General features: G+C 41.5%; 1 protein-coding gene across 3 annotated transcripts in view; it reads right to left on the bottom strand.

Annotated features, from left to right (window-relative positions):
- MTUS2 (microtubule associated scaffold protein 2) overlaps positions 1 to 26799 on the bottom strand; it is a 232592-nt gene that overhangs the window by 58296 nt on the left and 147497 nt on the right. For all 3 annotated transcript variants that reach the window (XM_066175947.1, XM_066175949.1, XM_066175948.1), the window contains one exon: positions 560 to 721. In XM_066175947.1, the coding sequence (XP_066032044.1) occupies positions 560 to 721 (162 nt within the window). The remainder of the gene's footprint in view (positions 1 to 559; positions 722 to 26799) is intronic.

The following is a 26799-nucleotide window of genomic DNA, read 5'->3' as shown; positions in this document are numbered from 1 at the left end:
ATTTATTTTGGAATCTAAACTGTTAGCTGTAATCTGAACTTGATGGAACTGGTCGTTTGAGACATAACTGAATTGAGCAGAAGGAGAGTTTAGGAAAGGAAACAATTTGGAAACATGACTAGGGGGTTTTTTGCTTTGTTTGCTTGCCTCCTTCTGCCTCTCTGAGTGAAAAAACCAAAGATTACTTAAACCTAGAGGCAAATATTCTCTTCACCGCAAACATACCTAGCAATGACTTATGTGCTCAGTTGAATGCTTTGTCTCTAAAGCAATGCAATGTTTTGAAGAAGCTGCTTGTTGAGAACCAACAATATATACACTAAATCTCCGGCATGTGTAGTTAGGGACAGTAAATGCCTTCCATTCTACACATAACTCACAAAATGAGATGATAGCTGTGTTGTTGACTGTGTTTGAAGGAGTCTGAAGTACATGGAGTCCAAATCAGCACACCGGCAATAGGCCAGATGAAAATTAATTAAAAGCAGGCAGTAAAAGAGACTCACAGCAAGCATTTCTTGGCTTAATGCAGGTGTTGTTTTAAGTTTGGAGCACTTACCAGCGGGTGCTGTGGCAGTTTTTGGTGCTGGCAGTAAGCTCCTGCGTGGAGTCGCTGTGCTGCTCGATGCCTGTGTCGTGCTTTTGCTGCTCCCCTTGGGAACATCCTTAGGAGGTGCAGGTGCCCTGGGGGTGGTCTGCTCTTCACTTCCAAAGCTGGAACCTGCAGGAGACCGGAATTGCACTAATTATAAGTCTGTAGGAGATGAGCTGTACTTGAATCATCCAGACTGAGCAATATGCTAGGCCTCTAGGCCGTGGCACTGAGGCCTGTGAGGTTGTGGCGCAGATAGAAATTAGTGCCAAGAGTGTGTTGTATGTAGAAATTTTCACTGAAGGTGTTGCAAGGGTCAAAGGGTTTCATAGTAGTTAACAAGTATAGTAATTGGTGTGGACATAGTAGCTACCTTAAACAGTTTATTAAACAATGAGTGTTTGCATTCTTCCCTGTGCCTTGTACCAATGAGAATGTATTTGGAAGTGTAAACTATAGGGAGTGTATAAAACCTGCCATCTTACACACAATAAAGGAGAAACGTAGCAGTAATCATATTGGTTGGACCTGCGTTTGCTCTGCCGACTCCCTTTTATTATTTCGGGGTTTCCCTACGACTTCGTAAGTCCATAAAAAATGTATGTGAACTGTGGCATACAGACTGAACTTCTATCAACAGTTATGGTTTACAGTGACACATTGTCACTTGGGCTGATTTACACAGACTTTCTCCAGTATAAACCCTGAGGTAGAAATAAAGAGTTCCCAACAACTTTGTAAAATACTGAGTCTTGGCAGCTGTTACAGTCGCTTTCCAACAGGAAATTAAGACCTCCTCTTCTATAAAGGTACGTGTCTACAATGCTCATAAAGAAACCAAGAAATTCCTAAACATCTGGGTGGAAAAGCTGTTTGTGGTTTTGTAGCTGCTCGAGGAGCCACCACACATTCACCCTGTCACTTGGAAGCTGCTGGTGTTTGAAATAAAGGGGAATAGCATGACTCAGTGGTGCAAAGTTTCAAATTCCCCTGCTCAGGTGGAGATTTCCCACAGAGTCCCTCAGATCACACTCAGACATTTCAATAATAAGATTAAAAAAAAAAAAAAACACAAAGAAAAAATTCTGCCTTAACTCTCACATCCACTTCAGTCATATTCTCATAACAAATATTAGGTTGCCAAGTTTTCCACCTTATATTGACCTCTTTCAAAACTTTTAATGGGTTTGGTTTCCTCCTGCTTTTACCGTCTAGAGAATAATGACAGCCTAGATTCCTTGTAGACATAAGGAAAACAATATTTTCTTAACATTTGAGAAAGGCAAAGTTGGAGTGTTGTTTTTACCTATCTGTCTGCAAGGCTTAAGAGGAGCAAAAGATTACAGCAGATTGGGACTTGAACATTTGCAGAAGAATGAACATTTTGTTTGAAAAAACAAGTGCAGATAATATAAGAAATACAAAGGATGTCAGAAAAGGCCTATAATTTTTATTTCAATTGTTTTACAAAGACCCAATATAATATTGGTTAGGTACTGCCTGCAGGAAAATGACAGCATTATCTTAATAATTGGCATGTCCAAGTCTCCAGTATTCTTAAGATGTAGGCTTCTTTAAAGTGTGCAAGTGAAGAAGAGATTTCATTTTTGCCTTTATTACTGAAAGTCTACTAGGGAAAAAAAAAGCAGGTTGGAAAAGAAAATCCTCTTTCTGATACAGGAAGAATGTAGCTTTTGGCTCTGGGAAAACAGCTTTAAGTTTTGCTATGTCTTTGAGGCTGCTTGCATATAAGTCTTAATTTAAAGTGTGTATCTGCAGTACAAATGGACTTCTACAAACATATTTGACCTTTCCCAAGCCACATTAAAAACACAAAACTGTGGAGTGTACTTTGTACAGGAACAGAAAGACCTGAAGCATTTGTCACCTTTACACAGCTCTGCACTGAACAACCCCTCAGCACATCAGGTTGGTGTTGAATATCCAAACTACATGGATTTTTCACCTGTGTAACAAACATTTAAGTTTACGTGCTGAGTTAACTGCGACAAAACACTGCTGACCTCCATAAACTCACAACAGCAGAAAATCTGACCCAACCTAGCCCCATCTCCTCTGCAGCTGTGCACGAGGGCATCTCTTCTGCCAGGTGCCACGGGAATGCTGCAGCGTGGTGGTGCCCACCTCAGGCTGTCTGCACCACACTCCTGAAGCTATTCCTGAAGTGCTCTCAAATATATGCTTACCCTGTCAGTTTGGGTAACACCACTTGTGGAAATTATTTTTCTGCATTCAGCTATTTTTTTATAAGTTGCCACTGCAGAAGCACTAACCTTGAAGAGTAAATGACTCTTATTTTTTTGCAGAGAAATAGAGTTCAAGTGTTCTTTAATGGTTCTTTATGTGTTCTTTATTCTCAATTTCAACATTCATTCAGTGCCCTCCAGTGAAGAGTGAGGGAAGAAGCATGAGGCTGAGAGGGAGCAGGTGTTCCCTACAGAGCCTGGAGAAGAAGGGGGAAGCAGGTATTTCCCTGCAGCTTGTGGAGAGGACTGTGATGGAGCAGACAGTCACACTGCAGTCCATGGAGAACCCCACACTGGCACAGGTGGACACGGCCCAAAGGATGCTCCATCCATGGAGAGCCCTCAGAGGAGCAGGGCCCTGGAAGATGCTGTGGGCCTGGACATGAAAACCATACCAGAGCAGGTTTACCCTGAGGGACAGCAGCTCTGGGTAAAGACCCAAGCAGGAGCAGGAAAAAGTGTGAGATGGAAGAAATGGCAGAGAAGGACTGTAATGGACCGACTGCACCCCCCCATTCTCCTCCCACTGCGCTGCTCAATGAGGATATGGGATGGAGGAGGTAGAGGAATTGGGAAAGGAGAAGTGAAGCTGAGACTGGAAAAAACTGGTGGGGGAAAGCTATTTTAGTTTTTTGTTTTGTCTTTCTTTCACAGCTTTCAACTCTATTTTAATATTTAATATATTAAATAATTTTTTCCAAGTCAATTTTTTTTTTTTTTTTGCCTGTGACAGCAGTTGGTAAGGATTTCCATGTCTCTATCTCTACCTGTGTTCTTATTCACCTTATTTTCTTTCCTGTCCTGTACAGGAGGTGAGAAAGTGAGACAGCAGCAGGGTGGGTGCCTGGCAGCCCACCAAGCTCAACTCACCACAACAGCAGTATCAATACATCCAGGATTTGCTGAGATAAGGTCAATGTTTAACTTAAGAGACATTATCTCTCTGCTCTTCACTCATAGATGAAGACTGGAAAGAGACAGTGAGATACAACAACACATGCATGTATAATATGCCCCCAAAAACCAAATGTTTGCTGCTTCCATGGATATCACTAGGGCACCATCTAGTTCCCCAGGAGCAGAGGTGGGGGAGTTTCACCTTGCTACATATAGTGCTGGATTCCAGAGTTCAGATGGCATTCAAATAAGAAATTAAATTAAAGACCTAGGAGAATGTGTATTTCTCATGATCTAGGAGGAAAATAAAGGTTTTCATTTACTTCAAGGAATCAACTTATAGGAAAATCAGAAAGATTATTCATCAGATGGTCCATCTGTTAGTCCCTCATGAAATAATGCCTCCCACTATTATCTGCAGCAGGTGAATCAGTAGCATCTGCCTTTCCGTGATACCACCTCTTATATTTCAGTAAAAGCCTGTACATAAACATCAGATGTGCAGTGGGTGAACAGTTTCCAGGTGACCACATCCTTTGTTGTATTGTACCTCTTCCCTCCTACTCTTCTACTTAGGCATTCTGTCTAAACCAGGGGAGCTCTGTTTGCCTTTGAAGCACCTGGCGAGTCGTCTGGGGGCTGCTACATAAAAGGCCCTTCGTGTTTTCATATTCTGTGCTCTATGAGGAGCAGCACTGCTGACTTTGCAGTGCAGTGTTCTGCTGGGGCTAAAGGCCTTCAGCCTCACTTTTATCATCTCCTCACCATGAGCCCCAAGGAATCCTACTCTTCTGCTTCTGAAAATAAAAAAATACAGAAAAGAAGAATATTCCTTTGAAGATTTGCAGTTACTTTGGAAAGTCCCAGCTGCAGCCACTCTTCCCCTACCCTTGTTTGCCAGTAGACATGGGAAAATTAGGGCTGGGAACATATTGTAGGCTGCATGTTCGAAGAGAACCATGACCAAAATCCCACTGGCTCCTAGATGTCTTTGAACCACTCTCTCTCAGTATCTGTCACCACTCTTTTTACCATCTGGCTGCAGCTTATTTCAGGGGCTCCTCACTCTCAGAAAAGTAAGACCCTCTTGTATGTGTCACTATGAGTTTGTGGCTCTTGTAGGTGCTCCTTTTTCTGAAATTATTTACAAATATTTATAAAAAAGGATAGAAGCATCATATGATAATATATAACTGTAAAACCAGCAGGAATATGAATGGGGAGAATTCTGCATTTGATGACAAGTTAATTAGATCATGTTGTGTGGCAGGTCTTGATCTGAGAGGAGACAGTGATAGGAAGGGCTGTGTTCTGGAACCCCACAGCTACAGATTTCCCTGTCTGCAATCAAGGGCAATAAAATCTCCTTTCACTGGAGAATTTGCATCCTCTCTAGAAAAACAGCTTGTTTGACAATGCCTATGGGTCTATGTCTTGCTGACAAACAAACTGCAGAGGAGTGTTACAGCCTGAGTGCAGCTGCCTATGCAGCTCCCTGTCCTGTGGGCTGCTATGAGCAGCTTACAACACTCATAGACACAGAGTGAGTTTCCAGCTCTCCGCAGCAGGTCAAGCATTCACTGTGCTGGCAGGAGGCTTGGAGCTGAAAGCTCCTGCCACAGCTGTAGTCTCACTCATGACACTGGGAACATGCTGGCATTGTGCATGTTCACTGAAGGACAAACATTTACCCAGGGTCATAGGAAGGCCTTTCCAGCATAAAGATCCTTGGACACTACTTGATGCCAAGTTAATGACGATGAAGTTACGCCTTTTTGCTGCACCAGTGGCCCCACTTAGCAATTCTAAATCACTTCCCAGTCACAGAACTGAAGAAGATTTAAAACAGGATTTGAGCCACTGTCCAAATACACACAACAAGGAAACAGCAGAGAAGTGAGCAGAAAAACCTGATGATGAACGATGATGGAACTACTTTTTTCACCTGCAAAACACTGGGATGTATTATTCCTCTGGGTTTTACTAGGCTGCACTTTTGTGCCCCAGTTTTCAAGCTAAAGTACAAGCACAAAGTGAAATTTAAAGTCATTGCCATGGGGAATGATCGGATAAGAAAAATACCTAAACTGCTGGAAATAATCAGGGGATGTTTAAAACCAAAACCTGCAAGACACATTTTTCACTACCTTGGGACTTTTGCCCATCCTTCAGTTAATGCCCATTCTTTATTCCTGACTGTTACTTGTGAAGTGGTAAGTAAATTTCACAGAATGATTAGCAACCTGTCAAACCAGATTTTTATTTCACTACCTTAAGGGTTGCTGTTTTGAAGTCCAGCATAGTATATTTCAATGTGAGGTTTCACAGTGTAATTTTCAAGAGACATAATTGAACAATTGAGCTCCATAGCTCAAGCTGAAACAAAGCTATGGACCAAGAGGTACGGTGTGATTATTGGCCCTGAGGGCTAACCAATGTTATTAAGATGTTTTGATAGTACATAAGACTACTAGCTGGGTAACTGGCTTTATTAGCCTTTGCAGAGAGACAGTGCCTGCTATTTTCTAACAGGCCAAATATGCAAGAGATCAGGCAACAGCACATGTCAAGTTTCTTTTCCATCTAGAAAAGAAGATGCTTAAGAATTGATGTCCACACAATGCTTAAGCCTAATTTACTTAGCTCAAAGTCTTTCTTCCCACTGTTTTGTTGGTTGTTTTGGGGTTTTGGTTTTTTGTTTGTTTGTTTTTGTTTATTTGTTTGGGGTTTTTTTGGAGTTTTTTTGGGGGGAGGGTTATTTTTGTGGCTTGGATGTTTGAGCAATAATTCCCTGTAAAACACTTACTTTTCAGAAGCCTTTACATTCAGAAATAAAACTTGAATTTTGAATTCAGGTTTATCATTCAGGTTAATAATTTCCACCACAATAAGGAGACAAATCTGCAGTGCCTGTCAGCACAGCTTTAGATAGCTTTGGGTCTCTGCACTGGCAATGATTACCTCTGAGGCAGCCCTCTCACTAATAGGGTGGGAATTTTGTGCCATCATTTATGGCGAATGACAACTGTGATCAGCCATGGCTTTTGTACATTGACACACTTGTAAAAGATTGCTGGATGCCCATCCTTCTCCTTGTGCCCTCCAGTCCCAGAGCCAAGCACCTTTCTCCTGTGTCACCTGCTGCCAGATGGTTTGGGGCCCCTGGACCTGGCTATGCAGGAAGCTGTTGGGCACCTGAAGGGTGGGAACCCTGAAAGGCTGACCACCACCAGAAGAGCTGCAAAAGCAGCTCTGTGCAGATGCACTGGCAGGCTCTACCTTCACCTCCAGCTGCCCTAACTGCTTCTGCAGTCAAAGGCTGTATCCTGCACTTGCAGCTGATCCAGGCAAGTAAAAGACAGAGGTGGTGTTTCTGGCAGGGCAGAGGGAAGCATCGCCTCTTCAGGATGAGCTTTCCTAACTCAGGTGGGAGTTGAGCTGCCAGGGCAGCACTGGTAACTCTACTTCCAGCAGGATGCCCTTGCACACATGACCTTTGTTTGGAGCCTAGTCCATCAGACAGTATCTACGCTGCTAACCAAAAGCTGGCCAAATACTGTAGGCTGTCTCATCCTGACAACACCCAGGGTGATCACAGCAGCTTTTCTGAGAGGGTTGGAGCAGACAAAACCATGGCCACGGTGTGAAGAATAGGGTGAGGGATCAAGAGACTGGGCTTAGCCTGGCTTCTCGGCTTTCTCTTTCTCACTATCACAGCTGGAATTGCAGCCAAGAAGCTCCACTGAACTGGGCCACGTATGCTCCATGTCACTGGCAAGGGAGGTCATTCAACTTAGGCTCCCTTACATCAAAGTGGGTTTAAGGAAAGTGGAGATGTTTTGCCTCTGCCAAGTGGAATTGAAGCTCCTTCCTTTACATGATTTACTGGTTTTGATAACACTGAATTTTTGAAACCTAGATTAATTTTTGTGGCACAAACCCACCTTCAGTGTCCTTCATACATAATAGATAGCAGAAATGCAGCCTTCTGCTGATACACCTCCTTCTATCAATGCTAACTAATTCATTTCACATCACCAAATAAAATATATATTTTAGGATCTGGCTATATGCATTTCTTACTTGAGTGGAGCCATGTGCTGCTCCCTCCTGAAGTGTTACAAGCCTCATTGGCCAAGGTGAAAATTTTGCCACAAAATAAAATCTCTGTATGTGTTACTGGGAATTGCAGACAACTCACTGACTGTGCCAGACTTTGGAATCACATAACCCATTTTATTTGAGTTCTGGTGAGATGTTACATCTCTATCAGGAAAGAAGAGCATTTTAGTATGTAATAAAGTCTGTATGTTTGTGGTGGCTTTTCCTGCCACTGGCAAACTCTTACAGCTGAAACCTTTTGCATGGCTGGATAATTAAAACCCCATAGGACATGGAGTGAAGACAGCACAGTATTTTGCTGATGAATTGTAATATTTGTCAGAAGGGATAATATAAGGTTTTTGGAATCCTGCCAAAGATACCTGGGCTGCAGAGACATTTTAAAATGGGCCTCAGACATCACTGTGTATCTAACTTCTGAAAGAGGAATCTCCTGGCTCTGCTTGGAGATGACCTATCAAAGGTCATTCATGGCCAAATCTTCCCTTCAAACCTTCCTCATTCAGTGCATGGCTCTGATCACAGTGACAAGAAACATCCCATGTCAGGAATACTCCACTGAAGTGTCTCTTGTGGTACTTGGAGGAGCTGATGCAGTAGAATTATATACTGGGGAAATGTTTGCTTCTCTAACTGAGAAGAGAGAAACATACCTGCTATAATCTTCTCCTAGACATATGGATTAAGATTTCTGACAGATCAGATCAGATCAGATCAGAGTAACCTGGTCTTACTCTGTAATTACTGAAGCCTATCAATTAACTGTTGCAAGGGCTGGTTCTTAAAACCTGAGATACACTTGAAAGCAAGCACTTACTTATAATATTTTGGAAGCTCTTCTTGCTGACGCAGGTTAAGAACATATTACATATCAATTAAATATTTAAATTCCTCTAAGGTTCATTTTCGGAGAATAAATAAGTAGCTCTATCCAAACAACAGTTTTTTTGGGATACTGTGTTCAGTAAATTTACTAAAATGAATTGTTATTGAAGGCTGAATTTGTAAGAAAAACGGTATTTGAGCCCAGGGAGGACAACTGAGGTGTTTGTCTTCGGTGCAACAAAATTTCGACTTAGGCTGAATGTTTTAGGCAAAAGACTATACTCTATACTAAACAAAAAGCACATGAAGAAAAACGGAAGCACAGATTTACTTCAGGTGTTACCTGACAGAGTCATGCACTGTCTTACAGAGGAGATTGATGAATACAGGTCCAAGGGCCACTTCTCCCTCTTGTTGCCCAGCAGGGTAGTCCTCTACGCCACAAAATTCCCAGGCACTGTAGAGCTCTCAAATTAAACCAAGCATTGATGGCATTTTTGCCAAAGACACATGTATAATCCAATGCCTTCCACTGCCAGAATGACCCCTGGGATCACCAGAGGCTGGCCAAAAGTTAAAATAACCAGAAAGAAGATACAGATAACATCCATTTTCTACTACCACTAAAGCACTAACGGCATGTATCAGACTACTTAGTGGGAATTTTCCTACATAGGAAGATTTTGGTGTTCCTGGGTAATCCTTCAGTCTCAGCACCCACAATTCTAGAAGCACCAGTTTTGTAGCATGACTTGTGCTCATGACCATCTGCTTTCATGGCACTGAGCCTGCTTCTGAACTGGCATACCAATTCAAACAGGGCACAGGCACCCATGAAAGACAGGATTAGATGTGACATCTGCTCTGCAAGAGGTTCCTCCTGATGGCAAGAAGTGCCAAATTAGAGCCACATGCCTTATTATAAGAAGTGACATCTGTTGGCCCTCACAGCATTTTGTCATCAATAAATGCCTCTTCCCTGGAATTGCTGCTTTGAATTGATTTGCTTGAATATTGGCTTGGAGTATTTTGACACTTTAAGGTATATAAAATCCTTGGGAGAAGTGTTAATAATATTCCAGTAGCGATAATGAATTTCCACTAGCTTTAGCAATCCATGCTGGTTGCCACAGCTCAGCAGACTAGGAGAGGTTAAGCAATGCCCTAACAACTGTCAGTGCTTAAGGCCTGGTAGGATTCAGTCCTGCTCCTTCCCTGCCAAACCCACAACAACGTGTGTGCTATGGTTTACACGGAATTATGCTAGATCAAAGAGCTGGTAAATGTGTCTGACTCCTTACATGGCATAATGATGTCTTTAGAGCATGTGACACAGGCTAAGGAGGGGAGATGTCATACTGAAACCTCAAGGATGGAAGAGCCTTAGAAAGTCCCCTGTTAGTCACTAATTAATTGCATTTTATGAGCTCAGGCACAGATCCTCAAAGCTGCTTAGGAACTTAACTCCTATTTCATTTCACATTCAAATTTAACTCACTGTGCTTATTCTTAATCACCATCTCAGCCCTGAAGGAGTTTCAAACCCACAGATGTCTCCATTTCAGAGTATGAAGGATGCAAGCAGCTGAGCAGAATCTCCCATGAATGCTGAACAGTGCTTTGGTTGGAGGAGAAAGGAGGTGATAGGCACCAAAGCTGTGCTTTGGAAACAGGCAGGGAGATTTCTAAGCTGTTCAGAGCAGCCATTTGCTGTGCTCACATCATGTTCATCCTCTTGGACAACATGCTGTTCAAGAAAAAAAACATGAGAACCTGATTTTCCCAGTAAATTTTCACAAACTCCTGTGTAAGTAATGCACAACATGTACAATGCTGCTCTGGGCTGACTCCTGTCTAGGTCTGTGTTTTGTGGCTAGTTTGGATGTAATACAGAAAAAAAAATCTACAGAAATAAAAATCTGGGAAAAATTACTTGTGTAGTCCAGGGTTTCAACAGTCAGGGAACATTTTTCAGTGGAAAACTTTATTTTTAACACATGCACTGGCTACATTGTATATTTTAAGACTCCAAAAATAAGTTTGGCTTGTAGAATTCTGCTGATAAAATGTCTTCCTCAAAAAAATCTTAACCTGTTTAATCAAACTAAGGTGTTTTTTCTAATAAATATTGTCAGTTATGAGGAGCCTAGCTATAAAAATCCAATTCAAAATCACCAGGAGAGAGAAACACAAGCAAAAGAGGCTTCTACTATAAATGGCACTATCCATGGAGAATAAAAATAATTTTTTAACAATGTGACTGTTAAAAATTTTCCTTATCTCATGTTTACTAAAACCAGTGCCTTTAGTAGATGATTTTGGGCAAAATTCAATTATTTTATAATACTCTAATCTTACAACTCGCAGTACTAAATGCTGTGACCTAGTGATCCAGCTAAATAAGTTTTGTAAAGTGTTTTATCTATGATTATATTTCTATGAACTGAAGTAGTCTAAACCAGTTGACCCATAATATTTTGCTGGGAACAGATGTTTAATTGCATTTATTTCACAAAATGAAAGCCCGTTAAAGTATGCAAAATTTAAATTCCATTGAAAACCGCAAAAGTTAAATAGAGGAGGCAGATTCTTTAAAAATGGCAGTGACTTTATAGAACAAGTAATTTAGCTTTTCTACTTGATAAAGTATCAAAAATTTTGTTCATTTGATCCTTTTACAGGTTTTTTTTCCCCTTCAACTTGAATGTATCTGACTGGCAGTAGAAGAATCAAACTGAGTGACTTCTCTTCATTACAATGAATGCTACTGATTAGAAATAAAATGCAAGATCATTTCACTGGAGCATGCACAATTGATTTCCACAGGCACAGCCAGAGCACCTACCAGAGTACTGTGGAATGCTCCTCAAGTCTTTCCAAAGGCAAGTATACACATAGTCTGTGCAACAAACAGGAGGAAATGGAATTCTATGACCACTCTGACATTTATGATGTGATAGGAATTACAGAAACTTGACGGGAAAATTCTCAGGACTAGGAAACCACAGTGGATGGCTACAAACTCTTTCAGAATGATATAAAGGGAAGAGAAGGAAATGGAGTTGCATTTTCTGTAAAAGAGAAAGTGAGCCATGGAATACTCCGGAGTCTTCAGCTCTGGTCCCCTAGATCAAAAACAAAATGGGAAAAATGGAGAAGTTTCACCGGAGGTCCATGAAAATGATCAAGGGCTCTAGAACCTGCCCTAGAGGAGAGACTGAATGAGTTAGTTCTTATCTGCTTTAGAAGGGGAGGCTCAGGGGGGACCCAATCACAGTATTCCAGTACTTGAAGGGCTCCTTCAGAGAGGACAGAGGCTCTCACTTCCCAAGGAGCCACATGGAGACAACAAGAAGGTACAAGCTGCACTGGGAGAGGCTTCATCTCAACATAAGGAGAAACTTTTTTACAGTAAGAACAATCAGTCACTAGAACAACCTCCTCAGAGGTGTGGTAGAGTTCCCATCACTAAAGTTTTTCAAGATGTGACTGGACAGGGTGCCAAATAATCTCATCTAGGTTCCCTCTTCCACAGAATGTCATACCAGATGATCTACAGATTTCCTTCCAACATGGGCTATTCTGTGATTCTATGAAAAGGGAATAATCAATAAAGACCCTCAAATTCCAGTGCCAGGAGTCAAGTAAGGACTGTACACCATCATTTGGTCAGACAGTTTAAATATAAATTCTGGTATTAGAATATCATTTAGGCTCTAGATAAGTATTCCTTGCTGAGTTTGTAAATGTGAAAGATACAAGTCTGATTACTCAGAAAATCTACTATTCAGAGTGCAAACACAGCCTGGGCAGCCAGGCATGAAATTCCCTGTCTGACTGCAGCACCCCAGTGGTCTTGCCACATGCTCTGGCCCCAGGGAGCCTCCTCTGAGTGGCTTTTGTGGGCAGGAGACATGTTTTCCCATGTCAGGACATTACATCATGCTACCATTGAAATTAAACAAGTTATAAAAAAGTAATTAATCTGTTCCTGGTCTTCTGCATCAGTGGGCAGATTGCTGCCAGGTTGGATCCATGACTGCAACATCCATTTTGGCATGATATAATACTGTGTGGATTGCTCTTGGCCTGGCTGGGACATCTGATAACACTGCTTTGTTGGACAAGATTGTGCCCGTAAATCCACTGCTTTTAAAAAGCAAGATCCTGATGTTACAAAGAGAAAAAATTACCTGTACCCTTGCTATTTCCCTTTTTCTTAACAGAACCTTTGAAGATAAATCCATTTGCTCATCTCTGGCATGTGGAAATGGAACTGCAGGATTAATGAGAAATATCCTGTTAAGTTCACCTCCACATGAATTGTTCTGTATTTAAGACTTGTAAGGGACTACTTAAATATAAGCTTTTTAAACATACATAGAGTATAAGAGTTATTAAGTAAAGCACAATTTCTCATTTTGTAACATTTTAAATCCAAGTATTTTTTTCAAGACGCCTGGAATTATCAACAGGAACAAGAATAGATGTGTGTATGTGGGGAGTGGGTAGAGATGTGAATGAATATAAATTATTTTGAAGAGGCACAAAGTACAGTTAAGAGTATGATCTACAGCATGTTATACCAACACAAATAATATCCTTCTGTATATCAGTCACACTTAATTAACTCTGCATGTATAGTACAAGTGCGGAAATATTAAACCAAAGTGTTGTCTACTGGAAGATTGTAATTCAAGTGATTTCTATAGTACTTCAGATTTAGGAAATGGTCTCCAAAGCCCTGTACTCTGGAGGAGGAGTTGGATAGCTCTTAGACCTGCTAATGAATGGCAGAGGCCTCAGGAGAGTCTAAGTAGTAGATCTTCCTTTGAGTTGTTTTGCTGATTCTGCAGAGTTTCCTTCTCCTCCACTCCAGCAGAATCTGACAGGACTCTCACATGGCCCTTGGTGCTTCTCTTATATTCCTGAATTCTGAAGGCAAGTGGTTATGTAAAAACCTAAGCTGGTACTAGTGTAAAAAAATTACACTCATATGAATAATAAAAGAATTACAATATGCTCCTATTTTTTTAACCTCCTTCTTCAGAACTTATATGTAGCCTGAGAGCATCTCCAAGATCTTTCTTTTAAAGAAATATCCTGGGTTTTCTGAAATGGCATGAGCAGGGATATCACACCACACCACTGTGATGACATGGATGTTAAAGGTGCATTTGCTCTAAGGATTGTTTAAAAAACTCCTCCCTCTCTCAGTTAAACATGAACACATATCTCAGGACACTTGAGTCCTAGTCCCTGACATTTAAATCTGTGGGTGGTGGTAAAGCTTTAGAGCACTAATACTGAAGACAAAGAAGGAGGCTCTTAGAGGAGACAGAACAGTTTTACTGTCCTGCAGAAAGGCAAATTTTGGTTAAAACTGCATGTATATTATTTATAAACTCCTTAGGATCTGGGAAACAAGACAATGCACCAAACCCATCTGTTTCTTTCCAAATTTCCAAAGTCCCATAGATGAAGGAGGGAGTGGAAGATACTGCTGAGGCTCTTTGCAGAAAGGATATTGTTCGTTACTACATCAAAATTAGAGAATAGGGCAAGAACTTACGGAGAACAGCCCTTAGGAGAAAGACTTGGGGGTCCTGGTGGACAAAAAATATTGTCTGAGAGCAAGAAACACTACTAGCCCCACAAGACAAACATGGAGATAATATAAAATAATACAGACCATATGTCTCCTAAGTGAAGCATAGCCATTAGAAATTAAGATCCACTCCACCAGAATCCCAACCTCAGAAATAGTCAGTGGCTTCTCAGTAGCTGGGAAAAAATCAATCAGCTTCATCTTTTATGAGTGGTAACAATCTTTTCTTCTGGAAAAACTGTTAGGAGTTTGTTTTGGTTTTGTTTTCATGTTTATACAAAGAAAAGGCAATGGAATGCCTGAAAAACAATAAAGACATTTTCAGATTAATCAACACACCAGATATCACTGGTTTCTCTGGAATGTTTGTGATTTTGTTCAAATCCATAATGAGATTTTAACTGCTACACTCCAGGCAGGGTTCTTATCTTCTTTGTATTCTCTAAAATTTAGGGAAAAAAAGTTTAGAAAAGGCTTCCTGTGACTTTGCAAATGTAACATATTTTGCTGAAAACCCTTTAAACTAGATAAATTGGGGGTGGTGCTGGTGATTCCTCAACAGTATTTCACCTTCTTGCTCTTGTTAGCAGAATGCAGGGAGTTGCAACAAATCAAAAAACTCTTTGGGCTTTGGGCAATCTGGAAGACCATCCCTATTTAACAATGCCAGTATCATCGCCAACTTCTGCCCATCTACTTATTTTTTTAACAATCTGCTCAGTGAATGGGAGGACTAATGTAATCAGGTCTCCTTTGAATTTTTGTTCTGTGTGCTTTATACATCTCTGCTGCACTGATGATGACAGCACACCCAAGTGCCAGTTATTCCCAGAACAACGCTCTCAGCTCCCCATCAGCTACAACATGAGCCTGTGGATCCTCGTGTCTGCGGTTTCAGTGTTTTTTCTCCTGAAAAGGCCTCATAAAAGACACAGAGAATCCTCATGCCCTGCCAAGTCCTCTAACTGCTATGCAGGCTCTGGTGTTGTGGCAGGTTTTATTCCAGAAGGCCAGAAAGGCTCTGCACCACTGAGACCACAAGATAGGAATTTTCATAATGGAAAGCACTAATTTGGATCTGTGACCTTCAGCAAGCTGCTAATTCTATGAAACCTGTAGAATCTGGAGTGGCTCCTCCCCTCAAAGCAGTTAAAAATGCAGGAGAGATGGAGAATTAAAACGGGACTAATCCCACTGAATTACATAGATTTTGTTTACTTGGGAAACCATGAAAAAAACTAAACTGAGAGAGAAACCCTAAATATATGAGTCACTGTGACCACATTTAAAAGTGAAACATTACCTGAAGCAACAAGGATGACTCTTGGGACCAAAGGGAAGGAGGAAAAGCCCTTCCTTGTGTCTGTCAAAATGACTGTGCTGACACTGGAAAGGAAGCATGGATCTGTGCTTTCCAACTGGTAAGCTGTGGGAAGCCTCTCTAATGCTATACAGACACTCCAATTTAAGCAGGAATACAGTCCAAATTAGAAGGCTGGACAATAAGTTCAGCTGTCATACATTTGCTACTAAAAGAACTATTTTTAAGAAATACATTATTAACTTAAATGCTACATGATTCCTTCAAAAGCTAGGACTCAGAGTGGATTAGTCAAGTGGGAGTGCTTTCAGGCTATGCTCAATACATGTCTTATTAATTTAAAGCCTTATGATTGCCTTCAGTGTGATTATGACCCAAAGTCAACCTCCATTGTATCTGTCAAAGTTGTTGTAAGACTCTTTATGTGGTGGAACAATCACTTCTGAAAGCCTGACTGTTTTTTAGAAGGTAAAAACAAGTCTCTCAGTCAGATTACTTGAGCTGCAAGGCCTGGACTCCTTAGGGGTTCCCTTCACAAAACCAGGACCACCCAGCATCCCACACTACACATAAACAGACATACATTTGCATACAAGGAACTTGTACAGGGCTATGTTTTCCATTTGCTCCCTAGAAGCAGAAGAAAGTCCAGTAAGGCATGAGGAAGACATGCTGACAGGTTCCCCTTTCTGGGCCTTTCCCAAGTGGATGGACAGCAGCTGGGTCCATTGGTACTGGGAAATCACTACTGAGTTTGCAGTGGAGCAATATCCTAGCTGCCTGGAGCCAGGATGGATGGCTGTAGGTGGACACTTACAGCACACGGGGTTTCTGAGCTGCACAGGACTTGTCACCTGGACCATAAGGACCCTTGTCCCCTGGCAAGGGTTACAGCCACAAGATGGTTACTGTGGGATGCAACATGACCATGGCTCAGCCAAGCATCAACACAAGCAGAGACTCCCTGGTCCACAGCCACGGTCCTTCCTGGGTCCTTCCCACCACCCAGGTCAGGTAAGACAGTATGTCACCTATTAATTACGTGAATAAGTACTACCAGACTGTATTTAATACAAACTCAGCATCTGACAACTGCTAACCTTCAAGATGAAAGTTCTCTTTATTTTATTATATTCTCTTCCCTTTATGTAAACATATAGACTGCTTACACTTCAAGTGGTTTTGCAAATACAACAGTCTATATAAGCTCTTTTATGTACCTATAATGGGCCTCCCTAGCAGGGCTTGGAAATAATTCAGGTTGCCTCTAAACAATTCAGAGGCACAGCATGAAACAGAGATAGAAAAGAGCCACAATTACAGAGATATCTGATATCTAGCAACAACTGTGACAACAACAGTTCTTTGAAAACTGTGTAGGTGTATCTATGTCATAGTTTTAAATAGGAGCACTCAAAGGTAGCAAACACCTCAGTAAGAAACAAAGCCGAACTGTGAGAGCTCTTGAGTTTGTACAGCCCTCAGCACAATGAGGCTGAAAGTAGTTGTGCGTCTTTTTCACCCCTGCAGTATGGGTGCAGAGCAACAATAGATTGAATTGAATCTCTTTAGAACATCAAGCCCTGGATTTGGGGAGGTCACTGGAGAACAAAACATCAGTCCCTCTGGAAGACAACACACCCAGTTAACCCAGTTTTCTGTTTTCACGGGTGATCAGCAGCAGAGACTGAGAAAAAAAGAAAGACCACAAAAACAGAGAAAAGGAGAGTAAATTTCCTCTCCTCTCATGTCTTTTCCAGCCTCAAAAGTGTTTTCTGTGTGCAGAGCCACAGAGGGCTTTTGCTTCTACGGGCTTGTCTAGACTTTCCTTGTGCCCATGGAACCTTTTAGCACTCACCACAGCAGTACCACACTTTAGTCCCTCCCTCTTTTGCTCTGTACCCACATTTTTGCATTTCTGAACATCTTGCTGTTTCAGTGTACAATCAGCATGCCTCTGATGATGAGGGAAATGCAGGCAATTGTGTTCAACAGGGTATATGCTGAAAATGGAGGCAGGCTGGCACCTGCACAAGCCCCTCCAGGCAGCTCAGCTGCAGGAGGAGCATGGTGCTGCTCTGCCTGCCACCCTGCCCACTGCTGCCCAGCCCTAGAGCTCACCCTTCCCTGGCCCTGCTGCCTCATCACCTTCCTGCTTCCCACCTTTCAGCTGGGAATATGTTTTCCTGACACTGAAGTCAGCATAAATGCCTCAGTTGGGAGCACGTGCTGGTGCTGGTTCCTCAGAAAGTGAAAAGCCCCCTTTGGAAAACAAATCATTGAGGATTATCCCAAAGGAGTAGCTAAATAGCATTTAGGCATTTCCTAAGATCTCTGCCAAAGTGCACAGTCAGTTCACACATCATGCAAAAGTATTTGATTTACACAGTCAGCCTCTACCTACATTTTGATCCCCATGCATTCTTTCTTCTCTGAAAAAGATGCTTGGCTCCCAGACAGTTGGAGCAAGTCCAATATAAAGACCAAGCCTTAATGACCAGGAAAAGCTTATGATAGAGAGAGGGTGGGTGGTCTCCCCTGACTTTCTTCTGTCCTTTCTCCTCTTCAGCTCTCTTGGCGTGAAGGCATATGTGTGATGTGGAGGGGTGCTGAGTGTACAGGATGAGTCATTTGCTTTCCTCACTGAGCCCTGTTACATACAGACTTCAGTCATGGGGAAGAAAAACAGACCTTTGCATTGGAAATAGCCTGGGAATCAACCAGCCTAAGCAAAACCACACAAATCATCTGGATACACAGAGCTCAGTTGCAGAGAAATGTTTCTTGAGATCCCGGGTTCCTTTTTGACACACATACATCGCTGCTCATCAGGAATTAACTCCAGGAGTTTTATTGCAAGCTTTTGCCTCGGAAAAAAAAAAAAAAACCACACCCCCAAAACCCCAAACAAACAAACAAACAAACAACCAAACCAACAAACAAACAGATTAAAAAAGCCCACCAAAAAAAGAGAAAAAAAAGTAAACCAACCCCCCCCTCCAAAAAAACCAAACCAAACCAAACCAAAAAACCACAACGTTTGTAAAGGCAGCTGAATTCAGGCTCAGCCTCGTATTCCTTTTGCATACATTTTCCCATCGATTTTCCCTTCCCTAGGCACAGTGAGCGCTTGCAAAGCGCAGGGAGCCCCGGCAGCGATTTGGGGCGGCGGCCGCGGGAGGGCAGCGCCGATCCTGCCGGCACAGCCCGAGCCGAACCCGCCGCGCATCCCCCGGGATCGCCGCTTCCCACGCACAAGGGAAGGATTGACATCTTAGTTTACCTGAGGGGGAGGAACAAACAAAGGACTACTTGTTTTCCTGCTCGGTACTCAAATCCTGGCTTTACTACTGTCTTCAGCCTGTGCGTTTGTAATTTTGTCAAATTAATTATTCATATAATCAGGAAAATATTTAGATGAAAATTCTTCAGTCTGCTTACACTAGATAATGGAATAAGAAAATAATAAACATGGAAAAAATGCTGGAGGATGAACTGTTTCAAGTGAAATTGAATTTAGCATCTGATGGAGTGGGAGTGTTCTACAAATATGTGGAAAACGGTTCTTTAGTTACAAGGTACACTGTAAATTCATAATTTTGCAACGAGAACAGGAGTCATTCATTGAACTGATATCAGCTGTCAGATATGAACAATACAGTTAAAAGAAAATAATTTCTCTGGAAATAAACCAAAACACGTTAATCTGTTGAATCTCTCTCATCCAGCAATCCAGGAAATAATCAGCCTGACTCTGCTGGTTTTGGCTGAGGTAAAGTTAATTTTCTTCGGCTGTTTTTCGGATTTGTGCTGGAAATTGTGCTGTTATCAACACAGGGATGCTTCAGTTGTTGCTGAGCAGCACTTGCACAGCATTGAGGCTTTTTCTGCTTGCATTGCCCTGCCCGTGAATGGGCTGGTAGTGCACAAGGAGCTGGGAGGGGACGCAGCCAGGACAGGTGACCCCGATGGACCAAGGGGATATGCAAGACCACATGACATCATACTCAGTGTATAAAGCCTCCAAAGGAGGAAGAGGGAGAGGTTGGAGAGATTAACTTCCCAAGTCACCATTATGTGTGATAGGGCCCTGCTCTCCCGGGGGTGGCTGAACACCTGCCCATGGGAAAGCAGTGAATTAATTCCTTGGGGTTTTTTGCTTTGCTTTCATGTGTGTTTTTTTCTTTCCCTGTTAAACTGTCTTTATGACAACCCATGTATTTTCTCACTTCTACCCTTCTGATTCTCTCCCCCATCCTGCTGGTGGGAGTGAGCAAGCAGCTGCGTGGGGCTTAGTTTCTGACTAGGGTTCAACCATGACACAGTTGCACCTCTGCTCATTTACTCAGAGCTTCTCTGTATTCCAGTATGAAGTTGTTCTGCAAGAACTGAGACCATGGCCCAGTGCAGCACACTGCAGTGAAGGAAAAAGCATGTTGCCATGGGTCAGTGACTGGCTTTTATTTTTGGAAATCAATACTGTCAAAAAGATCCACATTTCATTCCGCTGCTGCACAATCATCAAAGCCTCAGACTAGAACAACAACATGTGTAGCGACACCATAAAATACAAATGTGACCTATACTGTAGCTCGTGGGAAGGGCAGCAGTGCTTGGAGGGAGGTTGTGATGAGTATGCTGGACTTGTCTTGCCCCAGTTACATCTGTAACTGCTCCGTGCTGCCCTTATCCCTGCACAGGTTAGTTGCCAGGTGACGTTTCCCTTCACTTGTCCCACATCTCAGGAGGATCTGAGCAAAATTCAAAACTACCTGAAAGGAGGATGTAGTGAGGTGGGGTCAGTAACTTCTGACATGTCTCAAGTGAAAGGATGAGAGGAAATGACCTTAAATTTTTGTGCCAGCAGAGGTTCAGATTAGGTATTAGAGAAAAATTTTACACTGAAAGAGTAGTTGGGCATTGGAATAAGTTACTCAGGAGGCTGATGGAGTCACCATCTCTGGAAGTGTTAAAGAAGCATTTGATGTGGCACTTGGGAATATGTTTTAGGGGTGATTATGCTGGGTTGATGGTTGTACTAGACGATGATCTTCAAGGTCTCTTCCAACCTTGATGATTTTGTGATTCCATGAAAATGCACAAAGACTTCCTTTGCTTTTAACATCATATTACATCTAAAGGGAGCATTTCCCTGTGATCCTGGAAACGGGAGAGAAGAAGAAAAGGAGACAAAAGAGGAGACCTCCACTGATTTCCCCATCTTCAGCTTTTCCTGGACTAATGAAAAAGTGCTGAAATAAAAAACCTACCCAGAGAGGAGCCAAGAGTCAGGAGACACATTCAAGATTTTGGTAATGCCATGATGAGACTCCATACTAAGGCATAAGTGACCAGCTGTAAATATGACTCAGACTATTAGGATCAACATTTAAACATTGCAAGTCATGATATCAAGGGTCTTTGGGGGACAGTGGTTGTCTCCCAGTCCAGTAGGAGAAACCCCTAATGCCAAATTCAGCTTTTCACCATCACTTTGCCACAGAGGGAAACCCATTTTGGCAACTCCACCTTCTCCTTCCCTGGGGATGAGGGAGGCAGTGGGAGATTGCTTCCTGGTTCTACATACCAGAAAAATGAAGCTTAACAAAGAGAAACACACAAACAAGGGCAAAACAAAGCACCACAGCACCAAGTTTCATCTTATACTAGTTTGCAGAATCAAGATTTTAGTAAGAATTACAAAATTCAAATCAATTAGATACTGATAAATCTAACTGTAGTAGTCTGGAGCAGATGTGGACGTAACAGCCAAAAATTCCCCAACATTATTTATGTTCAGGTGTCTCTAAAGCTGCCGACAGAAAAGCACAACTCACTGACACCTCATAACAGTTTGTGGTCTTTTGTGGCATTGGACGTTCGTGTCCAATTTGAATTAGCAAAAAGTTACCAAGTCAGGGTCCTGAAATGGAATATCCTGAAACCCAGAAACCCGTGAGGGAATCAAAGCGTAGATCAGAAGAAAGCCGAACTTGAATTCTGTTTTCATATTTGCCACTGACACTTTTGTGACCACAATGAACACAGCAAAAATGTTTCCCTAAAAAATTGACTACCGGAATTTGAATGAGTGACTCCACAATCTCTTCGTGATCAGCAGAGAAGAGGAGACATTTGCAAAACCTCTCTTCTAGGAAGACCGGAGTTATTTTCAAGAGCTGCCTGCTCCTCTTTGCTGATTAGAAAAGAAGCCTATGGTGAGTACTGCAGACTGAGGCAGTCTAACTTTGAGATATCTAATTAGGATAGATGAATCTCAAACCTAATCTGCTTGGGCCTTTAATATCTCATTTGCAAAATAATACAATGGACAATAATACTAAAAGCAACAATAATTATGCTATTAATGCAGAGATGACAAAATGTAGCTCACCAGTCATCTGTAAAACACCATTTGATCCAGCAATGCGTGAAGTATTAAAATATTCAATTTCATTGTTTTGCTAAGCAACAAAGAAACTAGAAGGCAGCCAAGTGCCAATAAAACAGGATAATATCTGCTGCTGATGCCACTATTTGAAGCTGAGCTGACTAACACTAAGTACCATCTACCATCAGAAGGCCAGCTCAGGACACACTTTAGCGCATGCTTAGATATAAATGCCCAGATAAGTTAATGGCTTAAACAGGACAATTAATGTTGCCTTACTGCTCTGCTGGATTGTAACCTGAGACTGGACCTTCAAATGACTACATTTCCAAGAGAATATAGGACCTGTTGCAGTGGGTCAGGCTGATGCTCCATCTGGGTTTGTATGCAACAATAACAATGCAACTGTAATAGGTACATTTCAGGGTAAGAAAAATTGGAACGATTTTGATGTCACAGTACATAGAGAACCCACTTATTCTGGATGATTTTTGACAAGTTTAGCATTGTAGATTTCTTAACTTTTATCCATACATGTGTACTATAGATTCAGAGTCACATCTTCAGAGGATATCAGCATATCATAACCTGATGTAAGAAATTTACAGGAATTTACACTCTGCAAAAAACTTTTCATCACTTATTCTGTCTGACAAAACAAGGTCTGCTTGTTCCATGAAAGAAAGCTTCTGAAGCACAAGTTTTATCAAGACTTCGAAGTCCCTGATGTTATCAAATGCAATTCACAAGAGTTGAGCTTTACCCTAAGGAGACAATCTTCCCTAAATCTAAGATATTTCATGGATTAATTCTCTTAAAGCATGAAGCCATTAGGTGAAATCACAGCAAGCAATTTCATTTTAAAAGTCTGTTCTCTTAACTATAAATATTTAATAAGAAAAATGAAGCTATGAAAGAAGCTATGAATCAAGAACTATGAAAGTAGGCACAATATACAGAACAGGCCTCTTGAGACTGACCAGTTTGGCTGGTATCTCACCTGGGAGTAATATAATTGCTGACCAATAGCACCAGATGTGCATTAGGACAAAAAAGGGTAGAATGAAATGACTGGCCACTTCTTTTCTTGTTTTCGTAAAGCACAAATTACTTTCCACCCATGAGGAAGATACATTGTATGATTAGATGCAAGATACTAAACTAAATTAATTGGATGTTATGGGATTAAAAAATAAACAAAAAAGCATGCATTTGCAATCATCTGATTGACTGAGGGGATCTAATCTTTGAAAGATAAAATAAGCAATTTTCCCTCTTATGGTAGTCTCAATGAATATGTATTTTCTGCTGCCAAACTGAGAAACTCATAAAATAAGTATTAATAAAAAATTAAGCTTGTAGCTTACCAGAAGAAAGCTTTTATATGTAAGTTGAAACTAAAGCTATCATAACTGTGGTTATAGTTACAACAGATGCTGTTTCGTGAGCAAAGGAGAGGATAACTGTTTTTTTCCTGCATCTCCATTTCTGCAATGATGGAGTAAAGCGCAACATTTTTTCACAGCTGGGATATTTGTTAAGAGCCCTGTCCCATGCAGATCCTCTGGTGCCTAACAGTATGTGAGCTCATAATTTTCCCTTTCTCTCTGTCCAAACACTTACGGGGTAGCTCTCCCTCGACACAGATGTTTACTTTCAGGAAATTTGTAGGGATTTAAAAGTTCTTGACCCCCTGTCAAATTCAGAGTTCAAAGGAACTACAAGAATTGCCGACACACATGACTGCCTGAGACACATTTCCACAGGAAGCCAGGCCAAAGGGAATGTATGTGGCCTCAGGTATTCCTCCTGTCCTCAGCACCCCTGCCATTTCAGATGGATGGGCCTTCTCTACCTGCAGAAAGGGTAACCCTCTTCTCTCTCTAGCTGCATGGAGAACTTAGACAAATGAGAAAAACCCCATCAAAAGAACTATGGAATTAACCATGAACAAAGATACTGTTAGCCACACATAAAACCCTGAGCCAACAATTAATGTGTTTGCTTTATATTTCATTGAGGTGGACATACTCTAATATAAACTATGTATTATTTTTCAGTGGAAGTAATTCAAGGTCATCTAAGACCTATGTACTCATGATTAAGCACTGATTAAGAATATGATATTAAAAATATAAATTGCTGGAAGGTCCAGGACATCTGGTATGACCCTTTGTGTTTGTTTGAGGGCATAGGCTTGTGCTTACATTGCACAAAATGTACTGTGCAAGTAACTAATGTTGCAGTGAGGATGTGACACAGTAAAGAATATTTCAGGTCACTGTGTGCTGAACTCATGAATTGTATAACATTTTCTGAAGCATAGAAACCTAAGAAAATCTAACAAAACTTACAGTGAAAGGCATACATTTTGCGAATAAGGGAAAGAAGTTTCATTTAATAAACTGGGTCATTTAGTAAACAAAAGAAAGTTTCCAAAAGGGAAGCATTCTTTGCAAAGTGATAACATTAATGATGGTACTCTCACTAGCATGAGTCTCAGGCTGTCTGTTTTAAATTTAACCAAAAAATCATTAACCTCCATATTTGCAGCAAAAAAACGCTTCACATTAGAAAACTGCAAGTGGAGTGTGGATTATTTTAAAACAAGGACCATTCAAGAAGCACTGTTTAAAGCAGACAATATGCAAACCATGATCTGAAAAACACTACTATATTAGGAAACCAAATTTGATTTAAAAGATTAGTTGGGGTAAATGATTGATTTTCACTTTTCATGCAATCAGAAATCAACTGTTCCCAAAAAATTGCCATCATATGCTTTTCTGAACTAGAACTGAAGAAAGTAGAGACCAAATCTGCAGTTAAATATAAGATCTTAAAATGTCTCTGATGAAGGCTGAGACTGACAACTTGACTCAAAACTCAGAAAGTCCAGCAAGCCAAGCAATAGAAGCCCATGTCATCCAGTTCTAAAATCTAAAGATGACAAAATGACGAACAGAAGAAAAACGAACAGGATATGCTGCTCTGCAGTTCAGTTCTGTGACCTTTAACATACCATTTTTCTTAACCTAATTTGCTGAGCAAATGTTTAAGACCCAGATGGACCTCTGGCCCATCCAATTTGATGCCAGCCATGTTAGAGATATGTCACCCAGGCACCTTAACACTGAGCCCCAATACTTGAGGCAGGCACCCACATTTTTTCACTCAGCTGAAGGACTGCTTGCCATAACTGGAGAGCTGGAAACACCATGGTGCCATCAAATGCCTGCAGCCATGGCAAGGGGCTGCAACCTTCCTGTAGCTCCCAGGGGCTTTTCCAATTGGATCTTGAGGAAAATCCTCCCACCTAATTATAATTTGGACCTGGGGGACTGATCAGTCACCTATGGCAGGACTGTTGTGCCACTTCAGGCCACCATCCATGGCGAATTAAGCTGCACTGACACCTTTAACGCTTCAGAGAGAGATTTGGGTACATGCCCAGAATCCAAGCACATAACCAGCTGTGTGGTGAAGGCAGTGCTGGCTGGCAGGGTGTGTGGGGAATCCTTGCTGACTGTTTGACTGCTGCAGGCAATGGGCTAAAACCTTGTGTCTCATGGGCCTAATGCAGAGTGGGGTTAATTGGGGCTTCATTAGATAATTAATCAATTATTGGAACTCCCTTTGTTTCTGTGAATGCCTTCCCATACCTATAGTGTCATCCCCTCCTACATCTCCTCACAGTCCCCTTGGCCTAGCTGGTCAACTTTGTTTCTCTTCACACACAGGTGGATATGCCTCATATTTGCCACAATTTGCCAATTCATAAGCATTTAACTCCTTCATCCTCCTCTCCAAAAGTAGCAAAGATTACTCCTGTGAAAAGTTGGAAGATTAAATCGTGTGCTAGAAAGTTCAACACCAACTTCTGCAGAAACAGGGATTCACTCTGGCACAGCATCTAGGTCCTTATGGACATAGTTACATGTGGTTTTTATTTGCATATATTAGCTTAGCTTGATATCTGTTTTATCTTTACCAAATATTTGACTGCCTTCCCTTTCTTCCATTGCCTCAAACAATTCTCAGAGCTAAGACTTTTGTTGTTAGCTGTCTTCCTTTTCTGGCATGTACAGTATCTAATTTGTTTGTTGGTTTGAATAATTTACATGTCTGTGCAGCCAGGATCTATGAGTGAGGTGTTTATGTGAGGTCATAGGCAGGAAAGCAGATGAGACATTCTCTTTGATCCGACCACCTTTGTGTCTAGTGACTTGTTGCCATGACTCTTCCACTCTTGTTTGATTTCTTAAATTGTGTGCAAGGTTCAAAGCAGTGACAATCCTTTCAGAGCAGGGAGTCGGGAGCTCAGATGCTTCGAAACACCATAAATGTCTGTGTAGATATCATCAATATTTAGCAACCTGAAACCTTGGAACAAGCAGGTTTTTGACAAAAGCTAATGTTGTGACAACAGAGAAACAAAGGAAGCAAATCTTCTCGGGAGTTTCCGCCAGCCCTCCTGAACCCAGCACCTCAGCATCATTCAAACTGCAGGAGAGGAACATAAAACTAGCATCCATATATTTTTCAAGGAGGCTGGAAAGCTCATGGCAAATACTAGGCAAGACTTCTAAAAGGGTCTAAGGATGTAATCTCATCTCAGTCACCACCCAGCAGTGTAACCTGGTACCAACTCAGCCCCACAGTTCCCTCACAGCCCAGCAGGCTGTGGGGCTGTCTGTGCACACGAACTGCTGAATGCAACACATTCCTGCAAAAAATGGTGCAACGGCTGCTTAGACGAACACCCCTAAAATCCCA

The sequence above is a fragment of the Chamaea fasciata genome, unplaced genomic scaffold (assembly GCF_029207755.1).
Source record: "Chamaea fasciata isolate MVZ Bird 193981 ecotype frontalis unplaced genomic scaffold, bChaFas1.0.hap1 SCAF_2, whole genome shotgun sequence".
Taxonomy (NCBI): Eukaryota; Metazoa; Chordata; class Aves; order Passeriformes; family Sylviidae; genus Chamaea; species Chamaea fasciata.
This window is presented reverse-complemented; position numbering and strand designations above follow the sequence as displayed.